At 40.5% G+C, this 15,539-nt stretch overlaps 2 protein-coding genes across 6 annotated transcripts in view; one reads left to right on the plus strand and one right to left on the minus strand.

Annotated features, from left to right (window-relative positions):
- Positions 1-9,923, plus strand: part of SETD5 (SET domain containing 5) — a 96,383-nt gene extending 86,460 nt beyond the window's left edge. For all 5 annotated transcript variants that reach the window (XM_075834065.1, XM_075834070.1, XM_075834066.1 and 2 more), the window contains 2 exons: positions 2,788-2,867; positions 6,300-9,923. In XM_075834065.1, the coding sequence (XP_075690180.1) occupies positions 2,788-2,867; positions 6,300-6,851 (632 nt within the window). In that variant the 3' untranslated portion in view covers positions 6,852-9,923. The remainder of the gene's footprint in view (positions 1-2,787; positions 2,868-6,299) is intronic.
- Positions 9,546-15,539, minus strand: part of LHFPL4 (LHFPL tetraspan subfamily member 4) — a 101,207-nt gene continuing 95,213 nt past the window's right edge. The window contains exon 3 of the mRNA XM_075834071.1: positions 9,546-11,267. Within this exon, the coding sequence (XP_075690186.1) occupies positions 11,161-11,267 (107 nt within the window). The 3' untranslated portion in view covers positions 9,546-11,160. The remainder of the gene's footprint in view (positions 11,268-15,539) is intronic.

Consider the following 15,539-nt stretch of genomic DNA (forward strand, 5'->3'; position numbering starts at 1 on the left):
AGCACTTCGCGCATTAGGACGAGCATGCTCGTCCTGAGCCGCGAGCACTTCGCGCATTAGGACGAGCATACTCGTCCTGTGTGACAGCCGTCTCTGCCGTCTCTGTGTGTGCGATCGAGAGCGGGGCAACGGCTGTAATACACAGCCACGGCCCCGCTCTGACAGCTGAGAGAAGAGAAACATCTTCTCTCCGCTGTTAACCCATTGAACGCCGCGATGACAGCTGATCGCGGCGTTCAAGGAGAGGGGACTGCACATTGATCGCGTCACAGAAAATAACTGTGACGCGATCAAAGCCCATAACTCATATGGCCAGACAGCCCAGGGTCCAGTGAAGTACCCCAGGGCTGTCTGAACTTATTTCCTGTTGTTAGGGCATACTGAGGTATGCCCTAACAACTGCCTGTGTACGATCAGTAACAGGCTAATGTACTGGCATATAGATCTATGCTAGTACATTACAGTTACAAAATAAAAATCAAAATGATAAATCCCTTTATGGGATTAAAAAAAAAGTTAAATGAATGTAAAAAAAAAATAATGCTAAATAAATAAATAAAAAGTAAATAAAATACACAGAAATACACTTTTTATAATAAATCAACTTTTTAAAATATAAGTCCCAAAACATGAAATAATATAGACATATTTGGTATCGCCACGACCGTAACAACCTGTACTACAAATGTATACCATTATTTATTATGATCGGTGTATGGTGTAAAAAAAAAAATATTAAAACTGCTGCACAACTGCTTTTTTTCTGCATTTTAATCTAATTAAAAATGTATAGAAATTAAACGATAATGTATTTGTACAAAAAAATGGTACGTACATAAAGTACAACTCGTCCCGCAAAAAACAAAGTCTCATACAACTACGTCGTACAAAAAATAAAAGCGTTATGAGCGTCGGGATGCAAAGAGGGAGATGTAAAAAAAATTGCTCTGTCCTCAAGGCTAAAATTGGCCGTGTCCTTAAGGGGTTAAACAGTTAGTGTATAAATGATTACACATTGTTCTAATTTTTTTAATTTTTCCACAAGTCAGGAAATATTATAAATTAGATTCTAATTGATAACAATTTCCATGTGCTGGTCACTAGAGGGAGCAATTCCCAAAATTGCAGCATTGGCATGTGGTAAAGCAACCTCCATTTCTTTATGCTGCAAAATTGGAGAAGACACACTCGCTCTAGTGAGCTCAAACAATCTAGTGTCAGGAGAAAGGAGGGGGTTGAATGTTCAAACCTCCTACACTGTGTGCCGCCATTTTTTGAGCGAATGCACAGTGTAGGAGGATTAGATACAGTGGTAATCACACAGTATAACACAAACATAACTTACCTGCTCCTGCCGCCGCCGCTGGCTACGCTCCCTGTCCTTGCTTCTGAACATATGAACTGAAGCCGCAACCGGATGTAGTCCTCTTACTGTCCGGCCACGGCTTCCGGTCCACATGAAAATGGCGCCGGATGTCGCTCTGCTGGAGACCTTCCTTTTGGACTGTGTGGGAGCATGCGCCGTTCCCACACAGGCGGCGTACACTATAGTGAATGGAACATCTCCCGTTCGCATTCTCTGTGGGGATGTATGTGCCGTATTCCATCTCTGTATGTGTCGTTAATCAACACATACAGAGATTTAAAGAAAAAAATGGCAGCCCCCATAGTGAAGTAAAAGAAAGAAAAAAGTACAACACAAAAACACAAATAACATTTATTTTAATGACATAATAAAGCAATAACATATAAAAAAAATAAAATAATTTGTAACACCTTCCTTATAAAGTATTAGTTGGCATCCTATTAAAAGGTATGTAAACCTTTTGGAAGGCAAACATTTTAGTTTTTGTTTTAATAAAAAGATGCATCCGTGTTTAACTTTGTAAATACTTTTTATTAAAAATTCATTTAACTTTTTTTTAGATACGGCTGCTCTGTATGCTTTATACAGAACGGCTTTATCTAGCGCTATTCATTGAATCCGTCAGTTCTGCGGACCTGATGGGTTCAGTGACAGCGGGTCCTGTGTGTCTGAGTTATGAACTTAGATGTGATCAATAACAGGTGCATGCCGCGTGTCAGATACATGCAGGACTCGCCGACACTGAACCTGTCTGGTCCGCAGGACTGACGGATTCAATGAATAGCGCTAGATACAGCTGCTTTGTATAGAGAATACAGAGCAGCTGTATCTAAGGCTTTGTTCTGGACCTTTCTGTCAGTGGAACCCTTGAACGGAATTCAAACGGAAGCCATAGGTTTCTGTTTCCATCACCATTGATTGCAATGGTGATAGATCCGGTGCAAATGGTTTCCATTTGTCACCGTTGTATAAGGGTTCTGTCGTTTCGACAGAAACATTATCATAGTCGACTGCGCTATTCATTCCGTCAAAACGACGGAGCCCTTACACAACCGTGACAAACAGAAACCATTTGCACCGGATCCGTCGCCTTTGAAGTAAATGGTGATGCAAATGGAGACCTTTTGGTTTTGTTTCAGTTTGAATTCCGTTCATGGGTTCCCCTGACTGAAAGCTCAGACGGAACCCATGAACCGAGTCCTGACGCAGATGTGACATTAGCCTAAAACTAATTTTTAATAAAAAGTATTTACAAAGTTATACAAAACACACTGATGCACCTTTTTTTCAAAGGGTTACATAGCCTTTAAGGAAACTCTTTGATTCCACCAATGTCATATATTTTATTTACTGTAGGACAATTCATGTAATTACATTCTGTTATAGACCTTTCTGTTTTTTTTTTTTTTTCCCCTGCACAGAAGATGGAGATTCTGAGGCGCTGAACATGACTGTTTCTAAAGGACCAACCGTTTACAGCCCTTCTAGATACAATTATCCAGTAAGTCAGAGTAATATATCTATCTATCTATCTATCTATCTCATATGTATCTATCTCATATGTATCTATCTCATATCTATCTCATATCTATCTCTCTATCTCATATCTATCTCATATCTATCTATCTATCTATCTATCTATCTCATATCTATCTATCTATCTCATATCTATCTATCTCATATCTATCTATCTCATATCTATCTATCTCATATCTATCTATCTATCTCATATCTATCTATCTATCTCATATCTATCTATCTATCTATCTATCTATCTATCTCATATCTATCTATCTATCTCATATCTATCTATCTATCTATCTCATATCTATCTATCTATCTATCTATCTATCTATCTATCTATCTATCTATCTATCTATCTCATATCTATCTATCTATCTATCTATCTATCTATCTATCTATCTATCTATCTATCTCATATCTATCTATCTCATATCTATCTATCTATCTATCTATCTATCTATCTATCTATCTATCTATCTATCTATCTCATATCTATCTATCTATCTCATATCTATCTATCTATCTATCTATCTATCTATCTATCTATCTATCTATCTATCTATCTATCTATCTATCTATCTCATATCTATCTATCTATCTCATATCTATCTATCTATCTCATATCTATCTATCTATCTCATATCTATCTATCTCATATCTATCTATCTCATATCTATCTATCTCATATCTATCTATCTATCTATCTATCTATCTATCTATCTATCTATCTATCTATCTATCTATCTATCTATCTATCTCATATCTATCTATCTATCTCATATCTATCTATCTATCTCATATCTATCTATCTATCTCATATCTATCTATCTATCTCATATCTATCTATCTATCTCATATCTATCTATCTATCTATCTCATATCTCTCTATCTCATATCTATCTCTCTATCTCATATCTATCTCTCTATCTCATATCTATCTCATATCTATCTATCTATCTCATATCTATCTCTCTATCTCATATCTATCTATCTATCTCATATCTATCTCTCTATCTCATATCTATCTCTCTATCTCATATCTATCTCTCTATCTCATATCTATCTATCTCATATCTATCTATCTCATATCTATCTATCTCATATCTATCTATCTCATATCTATCTATCTCATATCTATCTATCTCATATCTATCTATCTCATATCTATCTATCTCATATCTATCTATCTCATATCTATCTATCTCATATCTATCTATCTCATATCTATCTATCTCATATCTATCTATCTCATATCTATCTATCTCATATCTATCTATCTCATATCTATCTATCTCATATCTATCTATCTATCTATCTCATATCTATCTATCTCATATCTATCTATCTCATATCTATCTATCTCATATCTATCTATCTCATATCTATCTATCTCATATCTATCTATCTCATATCTATCTATCTCATATCTATCTATCTCATATCTATCTATCTCATATCTATCTATCTCATATCTATCTATCTCATATCTATCTATCTCATATCTATCTATCTCATATCTATCTATCTCATATCTATCTATCTCATATCTATCTATCTCATATCTATCTATCTCATATCTATCTATCTCATATCTATCTATCTCATATCTATCTATCTCATATCTATCTATCTCATATCTATCTATCTCATATCTATCTATCTCATATCTATCTATCTCATATCTATCTATCTCATATCTATCTATCTCATATCTATCTATCTCATATCTATCTATCTCATAACATAAGTTTGTAATGTAATTATTTTTCTTTGTCTGATTTAGGCTATGTTCAGACAGTTTTTGGATGCGGAAACCACGCCCCAAAACTCAAAAACGGCCCGAAAATGCCTCCCATTGATCTCAATGGGAGGCGGTTTTCTCCCGCGAGCGGTAAAACCGCCTCGCGGGAGAAAGAAGGGACATGCCCTATCTTCGGACGTTTATTCCTCTGACCTCCCATTGACTTCAATGGGAGGCAGAGAAAGCGTATTTGGCGGCGTTTTATGCCCGCGGCGCTCAATGGCCGCGGGCGAAAAAACACAGCGAAAATCGTTGTGCAGGGAGAGGAAAATCTGCCTCAAAATTTCAAACAGAATTTTGAGGCAGAAATTCTGCCTGCAAAAAAACTCTGTGTGAACCCAGCCTTAAAGGGAATGTATTGTGTATTTAACTTACATTTTATTAACGTCAGTAGTAGGGATGTCACGATACCAGAATTTGGAGTTCAATACCGATACTTTGTGTAGTATTTCGATTTTCGATACCAAAATGATACTTTGCCAGCAGTTATAAAAAAATAAAATAAGTTCTTCTGATGTGAGACACGAGGTGTGACGAATTTTGAATGTGCCTCACATTCATAGTAATTAACTCCATCATGTTTCTCAGTCATAATGGGTTAATGTGTGAGGTACATGATGGGGTTAATTATTATTAATGTGAGGCACATGGAGGTTAAATTCATCATCACACCTCGTGTCTCACGTTAACAAGTGAAAGAAGTTTTTATCTTATTTTTTTTAAAGCGTACACATCATAAATCACGCAAAAAAATTGTTGTGCAGGTTATTACGGCCGCGCCAATACCGAATGTGTATATTTTATGTATTGAGACGTTTATTGTAAAAAAAAGGTGTATGTGTATTTTTTATTTAACATTATCTGCAATGCACGTGAGTTTTGTCAAATTTCAATAGACTAATAGTCTCCAGGTAAAATGAGTAAAGCCCCCTCCCCCAGAGACCAGGAAGTGGTAGAGGAGAGGAATATGAGTGTATAGCATATATATCTGTGTGTATAGTGCTACTATTCTGCCTTCTCTAGGCCTCCTGCAGTACAATAGTTGTCGTTTAATTTCCCGCCCTCAGCTCACCCTGCTCCAGTCTACACAGTAAAGCGGTTGGTAGCCAATTGTGTATACTTCAGTGGCCAGCAAAGTTTAAATAGCATCGTATAAAATAAAACATAAAAAAAAGATTTATATGTCAATTACCTTTTATAGGGGTTTTCCAGGACTTTTATATTGATGGAATGGTCCAGGACATACTACGGAAGAAAGCCACTGCCTCTTCACAGTTTACCGTGCACAGCGCCATACGCTTTCATAGCTGTTGTGTCTGGGATTGCAGTTCTGTCCCCATTGACGTGAATGGAATCTTGCTGAAGAGAATGGCAATCCCAGGCACAGCCGTTACGGAAGTGTATGTCGCTGTGCCTGGTAAACTGTGAAGAGGCCGCAGCATTCGTCGCCACGACCCCTTCAGTTAGCTGACCGGTGCGGGTGGCGAGAGTCGGACCACCACTTTTGTGATGTTGATGACCTATCTGAATGTCTCAGAGAACCCCTAATTGCTGTGCACTTGTAGATTTTTAATTCTTGTATTCGGTACTTTTTCTCCTTTTTCTCAGTTCCTGCAGTGCGACAGTCCTCAGTCAGAACCGATCAGCCTCCTCTCCCAGAGTACATCCCCTTTCCGTGGACCCACAGCTCAGTCTAGTGGATACAGCTATAGGACACCGCAGAGGACAGGACACGGCCACACAGAGTCCTCTGTTATTTCTTCTTCTTTCTCTAGTCCTTCTCATATTACTTCCACAGACTCTCCCACTGCTCAGAGCTCTGGGTATTACAACAGCCAGCAGCTTTATGGAAGCAATGCTGGAACGTGTCAGCCAAGGAAAAACTTCCATCAACGAGGCCCCAGCCGTGAGGCAAGTCCAGCCCAATTGCTCAGGACAGACTCCATTTCTTCAGACTCACAAGCCAGCACTGGGGCTTCCGCTACTTCCTCCACCCCACAGGGGTCGAGATCAGACTCGAGAACTATAACAATGTCCGGCACCAGGATGACTGCTGTGTCCAGTCCACAGCATTATTCGCAACGCGGGTCCGGCGTTCACCAGTACCGGCTGCAGCAGATGCAAGCCTCAGGAGTAAAAACTCAGACTGGCCTTTCCTAGGACTGCTACAGATGAAAGAACAGGATAGCACTCTCCCATCAGCCATTCCCGGACCTAGGGATGGCTCAGACCTGCGCCTGATGGACCTGGTGTGCGGGGTCTAGGACTGAAACAGGCAGGGACTAAATTGCTGATGCTGATCACATCGGCTCCTCACTCTACACTCTCACACGGCAAGAAAAAATAGACATCTTGAGAAATCCACAAAATGATGAAAAAGTTGTGTAGACGTATAATCATACAATTACTCGGTTTCTATCTCTGTATCACCAGAAACCACCTGTAGTCACTTGTGCAGTAAGGACAACGTTTATATGATTTAAATATAAAAAAAAAAAATGGTTAAAATTAAAACGTAATTATAAGGGCAGGGAGAAGGGGTAAGAAGCACCTAAAAATTATAGCATCAGGTTATAACAAAATTTTTTTTTGAGGGGGGGGGGATGTGGGGAGGCACAACTAAGTAAGGGGCTGCGGTGTTCATACACTATGATCTGCCATTCCTGACATCTACAGATCTGTCCTTCCATTCTTGTTTTGGTCTGAATGGAATGGCAACATTTGTAATTATTGGAAGAGGATTTCTGAAGTCGGATTATGGATCCAGTTTTTTAATTTTTACTTTTTATTTAGGGAGGGGAAAAAAAAAGCAACATGTCGGCAGAGCAGTGTAGCAACTGGCTATAGAGCTGTGTCCGCCCCAAGTCGTGGCTCTCCAGCTGCTGCAAAATTACAACTCCCATCATGCTGCAGAGTTGTAGTATTGCCGCCGGTTGAGGGGACACAGCTTTAGGGGCGATGTTGAAAATTGACTGCCAGCTTGAAAAATAATGTTAGAAATGTAAACCAGAAAACTGCATGACATTGGCAGTAACATCACCTGGCTTCCATATTTTATCGTAGGCATTCCAGTGCTGGCACCAGTCGTTTCGTGTCATTTTTGTGTACACCAGTGATTTTGCAGAATACGTTGTTGCTGCCTCCGAAACTGAGTTTATAAATTTCTACTTTTTTTTTTTTTAATATAGCAAGTTTTGGATGGGCCAGCTACCAAACCTGCTGTAAATATAGAGCAGAATGAACCGGAAGCAGTGCTACATCTTACTGCGGAGCCCGAGCATGGACAGTAGGCAGATTGCTGTATATATATATATATATATGTGTGCTTGATTCTCTTGTAACAACTGTACACAGACTTTTCATGTTCCAGGTAAATGCTGCATTGTACTATGCTGTATAGTAATTGACACCATAAGGATATCTATATTTTTCTATGGAAAAAAAAAAAAAAAAAGAGAGAGAGAATTTTCGTTTTATTGCTTCTAAATATTTCTTCTCTAATGTACATTTAGAAGGCAGGGCGTCCGGCAGCGTAAAACCTGGGAAAAATATGGAGGACGTTTAGCTGAATATTTGCATCGACTGCTGATGTGTTCATCTGAATCAAGTGTAAGCGGCCACTTTATCGGTCCGTTCGATATTTGATTAGTTTTCCAATATAAGTGACGGGTAGCTCTAACCAAATGCAAATGATGATCGGAGCTTCAGTTCAGCGTCTCCCTATGTATTGCAGCTTACATAGACCTATACAGTGGATGGTAGGGGCTCGCATGCATGGTCTCGCTTACCATGGTTTCATGGTACATCCACTCTGGTTATCACAAGCTTAGAAAACAGTATATCTTACTGTATGTTCTGCATCTTGTGAAGCTGATGGTATACGCTGATATTCAGGACCGTGGCTTGTGGTCATTTGTGGGCACTGTCTGCACCATCTTAGAATTTTTTGCACATCCGTGGTGCTTTATGGTCCGCAATGACGGACGTGACCGCCACAAAGGTTACCACCCCTACAAAATTCTGCGAACTCTTCATTTTGAGGGTTCAGGCGAACGGATTCCTGACGTCTTTGTGAAATGCCTGAAAATATATTTAAGTGGCGTTTCCCTTTTTTATTAGGATAAGTGCTCCTAAAACGTGCAAGATCTCTGAACTACTTCCCCAATCGTCCGGAATTAAACTACTTGAAGTATTTTCATCATGTCGATTTGCAAATATTCAAGCTTGGCAAAAAGTTCTCCGCCTTCAAAATCCCAAAAACTTCTAGAGATGTTTTAGGTTTGGAAATACCGTTATAAATGATTCTATTTTGCTGCTTCTCTCCCCGATACTGTCCATAATGTAAGTGTCAGACATTTGAACATAAAGCTTATGTTTAGTTCATTTTATTTTTGTAACATCACTCCCCCATGTAAGAAGTTTTACGACACCCCCTTCCCTAGACGTTTACTTTAATAACTGGCAGATGCTTTTATTTAATTTTATATTCAGTTATAAGCATTGTATGCTAGCTAGAAATACGGAAGTTATAATCCACGGTGCTACATTGACTCACTTTCTTCGAAACAAGATAATATTGTGAGTCTTTACCTTCTCCGCCCCCCCCCCCATCGCTCCCATTCTTTTCTCTCTCTCCAGGTCTCCGATCAGCAGTTGTCCTTTTTTGTTTTATATCTTATTTCGGTTTCATTTGGTGACTGTTACAGAGTATTGGCTATTGCATTAACAATCACGTGTCCCTTCTAATAGTGAGGAGAAATTTTACCAAAAAAAAATAATAATTAATTCAACAAAAAATGAAGACACTTTTTGTGTTTTTTTTATTTTTTTATTTTCATTTTCTTTTTTTCTCGTTTTCCAATTATTATTTTTTTAACTGCCTGTTCTATTTCCAGAATTGTACAACTGTGAGACTGGTTAGGGATGGAAATCACGTCACCCTTGTTTTGGGTCTTGTATACTGTATATTATGTGTGTATAAACATCACAGGGTCTGTATTGCCAGCCTCCACTTTCTGCTCGACCTCGGGACGCGGCCCGATGCCTCATAATGGCTGACTGGCTGACATGGTTTTGCATTTGGCAGCACATTTATAAAGACTGGTCCGTGGGTCGAGGTCACAGAAAGGAGCCTATCGCTATCATCACTCACGTGGAGTTTTTACACAATGATGTAACATTTGATCTTTCAGAAGAGATGTAATAATTTTGATAATAAAATACTTACCTTAAGTTTTGTCTGTTGTTATTCGTCATTTTGGGCAACGGTTTATTGTTTTACTTTCCCAATTACTTTGTACTATGTTTCTTCTCGACCATACATTCATTACTGTGCGGGCCACCAGATACAAAGTTTTGCTTTTGTTCTAATAAAAGTCCTAACTTGAACCCAAAAGATAAGGCAACCGAACATAGAAAGAATAATGTATGCGTTACAACCTTTCAATATCCCTATAAAAACACCTATTGGTCAGTCTGCAAGCAAGAAAAAGATCGATCGCAACCTTTGATCGCATGTTCAGGAGGGCTTGGCTTTGCTGGGTCTTCATAGAAAACAGAAGAGTTAGGAAATGTTTGGGAGACGGATGGCATAGTGAACGTAGGAGTAATGTTCAGGTGGAAAGTCGTCCCAGATGGAAGAGTCTGAATGGAAAGACGCAGGTAAGGCTCGTCACTCCAGGCCTCTGGTGAGGAGAATTGTCCTAGAGACTGCACCCGAAGGTGGAGAGAAGGCGGCTCTGTTGGTGCAAATACTTGGATGCCTTTATAGAAGTGGTGAATGTGTGGGATCTCCAGAGGGCGGCCACCGAGATAAGGAAGCGGCTGAGTCAGGTTTTTCCGCTGCAGAGGAGATGTACGGTATTATGAAGGTGGCGTTGCTGCATACTCCGCTCCGAAGAACCTCTCTAAGAAGGCGTTGAGGCGAGAACGTTTTAGAGGCTTCCCTCTAGGCTTGTCCTCATGTTTTATACTTTTTGCTCATGTTTGTGGTGACCGGAAAAGAAGCAAAGTGAAGTAGTCGAGTTTACAAAGCACATCTAGTCTTAATGTAAGCCAATTCTTTTTTACAATTAGGTTGCAACGAAAAACAGAACTAAGAACAGGAAGTTTTGGTAGTGTTTTTTTAAAAATTTTTATTTCTTTTTGTAAAATTTGTTTTCGGCTGAATGTTTGTTTTTGTTTCGTTTTTTACCTACTGGTGAATACAATCTTCATGGACTGTTCCTTGTGGGTCACCTAAGCACTTCTTTGAGCCAATCTTTTTTTGTAGTGCTTGAACTGTCATCTGACATGGACGTCTCCCGTAGCAATGACACAATTGTAATATTGATGTAGAAAAATAATTTTGGACGTTTCTTGGGAATCGTACGGCAGAATTCTTTCTAGACGTTTGCCATCTGTCATATCATTAAAATAAAAAATGTCACTTATGAGCCTGAGCTGAATCCTTTATGGGAACAGCCGGAAATCAAACTTCTCCATAAACGTCTACAGAAACCACCTTCATGGACGACAAAGGCGAAACCTCATTGAAACGCACACAGACCGTACCCACTGGTTCTGTATTATTTACACCTGAAGAAAGGTAAAAGGAGAGAACAAATATATTAAAATATTAATAAAACAATTCTTCACTTCTCATGATGAAAATAATAGAATAAGTCAAAACGCAAGAAAACTGAGTTGCTGTGATTTTGGACCATTCTTCTAGAAGATCTGAGCTCTCCCTAGGATCCCAGTGCTACAGCCCAGTAGAGCGAACCCTGAGCCACTGAGTTGCACTCCATGTTACGATGTATACTATTACTATGTATGCTGTTGTTACAATGTATACTGTTGTTACAATCTCTTCACTGGCTTGCTACAGGTTCCTCGTATAGTTTCTATTTTCCTGTCCTTGTTTGTAACACGCCATTGTTCGCATTGTCCGAGTCGCCTTAATTGGCTTCTCACGCCGGTGTCTTCCACCTTTTCTTATTAAGATGAATTGTTGGTGTAAAGACCCAAACAACATCGCTTTCCCTTCACATCAGCGCTAAGGACAAACTATGAGGCCAGATCAACAATGACACTTCCACAGTAGTTAATGTGACAAGGACATTTTACCATTGCACCGTGATTGCTACTTTTAATCAATAAGCAAGGGAATATAGATCCACATGTATGACCGTCTAATCGTGCTCAGAAATTGAAGATTAGCGTGCGGACACTGATTCATTAACATAATGCTAGAAAGGAGCCTGTGCTTTATGTTGCTCTCCTCTTGGTGACATTCAATGGGAACAGGGAGGTGAAGAGCAGGGTGCAGAATCTTTCATACCTTATCTTGATAATATTGGCTCCGGTTGGGTGGGTGATGGTTTGCAGCCTTGTCTTGAACCCTGTCCCCAAGAGCTTTGCAACTAGTGGTGTATAACGTAATACAGACCCCGCTATCGGCATTGCCGTTCTTGGGGGAAGGAAGTGCTAAGAGCAAAGACATGCCCAATTGATGGGATATGGGCTGACTTTTGGGGCTTACCTTCTGGCATTTGCTCTTTTGCTTTTGGTATTTTGCTGTCCGTCTTCACCACTGATTAACTATTTACTCGGATGTTGCTGCTAAATGCAGAAGGGGTGAAATACGATGTGAATCCGCATCAAAAGCCACATGTTTTTTGTATGAATTTTGCTGCGGATTCACATCATATTTCACCCCTTCTGCATTGAAAAGGGTGACCACTGCTGTGAACATCCGTAACAGGATGAGCATACTGCAATTTGAAGATCTGCAGCATGCTCTAATATCCGTGCGGAAAATGTCCCGTAGCATGTGCATACGATTTTTCCAAATCTTATCTGTATCTATATATACCACAGACCGGAAGGGAAACAATGGACCAAAGCTTACTGAATGAGGGAAAACCCGGTCTACGTTTTCAGTCTGATAATGATCTGGAAGGTATGTAGATCCAAGCCCTTTCCACCCACCCTTATACCTTATATGATAGAGGATGCAGGAGGTCACTTAGTGAATGGCCACCCTTATATAAGCCACTACAGATGATGCAGGAGGTCACTTAGTGAATGGCCACCCTTATATAAGCCACTACAGATGATGCAGGAGGTCACTTAGTGAATGGCCACCCTTATATAAGCCACTAGAGATGATGCAGGAGGACACTTAGTGAATGACCACCCTTATATAAGCCACTACAGATGATGCAGGAGGACACTTAGTGAATGGCCACCCTTATATAAGCCACTAGAGATGATGCAGGAGGACACTTAGTGAATGACCACCCTTATATAAACCACTACAGATGATGCAGGAGGTCACTTAGTGAATGGCCACCCTTTTATAAGCCACTAGAGATGATGCAGGAGGACACTTAGTGAATGGCCACCCTTATATAAGCCACTACAGATGATGCAGGAGGTCACTTAGTGAATGGCCACCCTTATATAAGCCACTAGAGATGATGCAGGAGGTCACTTAGTGAATGGCCACCCTTATATAAGCCACTAGAGATGATGCAGGAGGACACTTAGTGAATGGCCACCCTTATATAAGCCACTAGAGATGATGCAGGAGGACACTTAGTGAATGACCACCCTTATATAAACCACTACAGATGATGCAGGAGGTCACTTAGTGAATGGCCACCCTTTTATAAGCCACTAGAGATGATGCAGGAGGACACTTAGTGAATGGCCACCCTTATATAAGCCACTAGAGATGATGCAGGAGGACACTTAGTGAATGACCACCCTTATATAAACCACTACAGATGATGCAGGAGGTCACTTAGTGAATGGCCACCCTTTTATAAGCCACTAGAGATGATGCAGGAGGACACTTAGTGAATGGCCACCCTTATATAAGCCACTACAGATGATGCAGGAGGTCACTTAGTGAATGGCCACCCTTATATAAGCCACTACAGATGATGCAGGAGGTCACTTAGTGAATGGCCACCCTTATATAAGCCACTACAGATGATGCAGGAGGTCACTTAGTGAATGGCCACCCTTATATAAGCCACTAGAGATGATGCAGGAGGACACTTAGTGAATGACCACCCTTATATAAACCACTACAGATGATGCAGGAGGTCACTTAGTGAATGGCCACCCTTTTATAAGCCACTAGAGATGATGCAGGAGGACACTTAGTGAATGGCCACCCTTATATAAGCCACTAGAGATGATGCAGGAGGACACTTAGTGAATGGCCACCCTTATATAAGCCACTAGAGATGATGCAGGAGGACACTTAGTGAATGACCACCCTTATATAAACCACTACAGATGATGCAGGAGGTCACTTAGTGAATGGCCACCCTTTTATAAGCCACTAGAGATGATGCAGGAGGACACTTAGTGAATGGCCACCCTTATATAAGCCACTACAGATGATGCAGGAGGTCACTTAGTGAATGGCCACCCTTATATAAGCCACTAGAGATGATGCAGGAGGACACTTAGTGAATGACCACCCTTATATAAACCACTACAGATGATGCAGGAGGTCACTTAGTGAATGGCCACCCTTTTATAAGCCACTAGAGATGATGCAGGAGGACACTTAGTGAATGGCCACCCTTATATAAGCCACTAGAGATGATGCAGGAGGACACTTAGTGAATGGCCACCCTTATATAAGCCACTAGAGATGATGCAGGAGGACACTTAGTGAATGACCACCCTTATATAAACCACTACAGATGATGCAGGAGGTCACTTAGTGAATGGCCACCCTTTTATAAGCCACTAGAGATGATGCAGGAGGACACTTAGTGAATGGCCACCCTTATATAAGCCACTAGAGATGATGCAGGAGGACACTTAGTGAATGACCACCCTTATATAAACCACTACAGATGATGCAGGAGGTCACTTAGTGAATGGCCACCCTTATATAAGCCACTAGAGATGATGCAGGAGGACACTTAGTGAATGACCACCCTTATATAAGCCACTACAGATGATGCAGGAGGACACTTAGTGAATGGCCACCCTTATATAAGCCACTAGAGATGATGCAGGAGGACACTTAGTGAATGACCACCCTTATATAAACCACTACAGATGATGCAGGAGGTCACTTAGTGAATGGCCACCCTTTTATAAGCCACTAGAGATGATGCAGGAGGACACTTAGTGAATGGCCACCCTTATATAAGCCACTACAGATGATGCAGGAGGTCACTTAGTGAATGGCCACCCTTATATAAGCCACTAGAGATGATGCAGGAGGTCACTTAGTGAATGGCCACCCTTATATAAGCCACTAGAGATGATGCAGGAGGACACTTAGTGAATGGCCACCCTTATATAAGCCACTAGAGATGATGCAGGAGGACACTTAGTGAATGACCACCCTTATATAAACCACTACAGATGATGCAGGAGGTCACTTAGTGAATGGCCACCCTTTTATAAGCCACTAGAGATGATGCAGGAGGACACTTAGTGAATGGCCACCCTTATATAAGCCACTAGAGATGATGCAGGAGGACACTTAGTGAATGACCACCCTTATATAAACCACTACAGATGATGCAGGAGGTCACTTAGTGAATGGCCACCCTTTTATAAGCCACTAGAGATGATGCAGGAGGACACTTAGTGAATGGCCACCCTTATATAAGCCACTACAGATGATGCAGGAGGTCACTTAGTGAATGGCCACCCTTATATAAGCCACTACAGATGATGCAGGAGGTCACTTAGTGAATGGCCACCCTTATATAAGCCACTACAGATGATGCAGGAGGTCACTTAGTGAATGGCCACCCTTATATAAGCCACTAGAGATGATGCAGGAGGACACTTAGTGAATGGCCACCCTTATATAAGCCACTA

This window comes from Rhinoderma darwinii, chromosome 7, assembly GCF_050947455.1.
Source record: "Rhinoderma darwinii isolate aRhiDar2 chromosome 7, aRhiDar2.hap1, whole genome shotgun sequence".
NCBI classification, from domain to species: domain Eukaryota; kingdom Metazoa; phylum Chordata; class Amphibia; order Anura; family Rhinodermatidae; genus Rhinoderma; species Rhinoderma darwinii.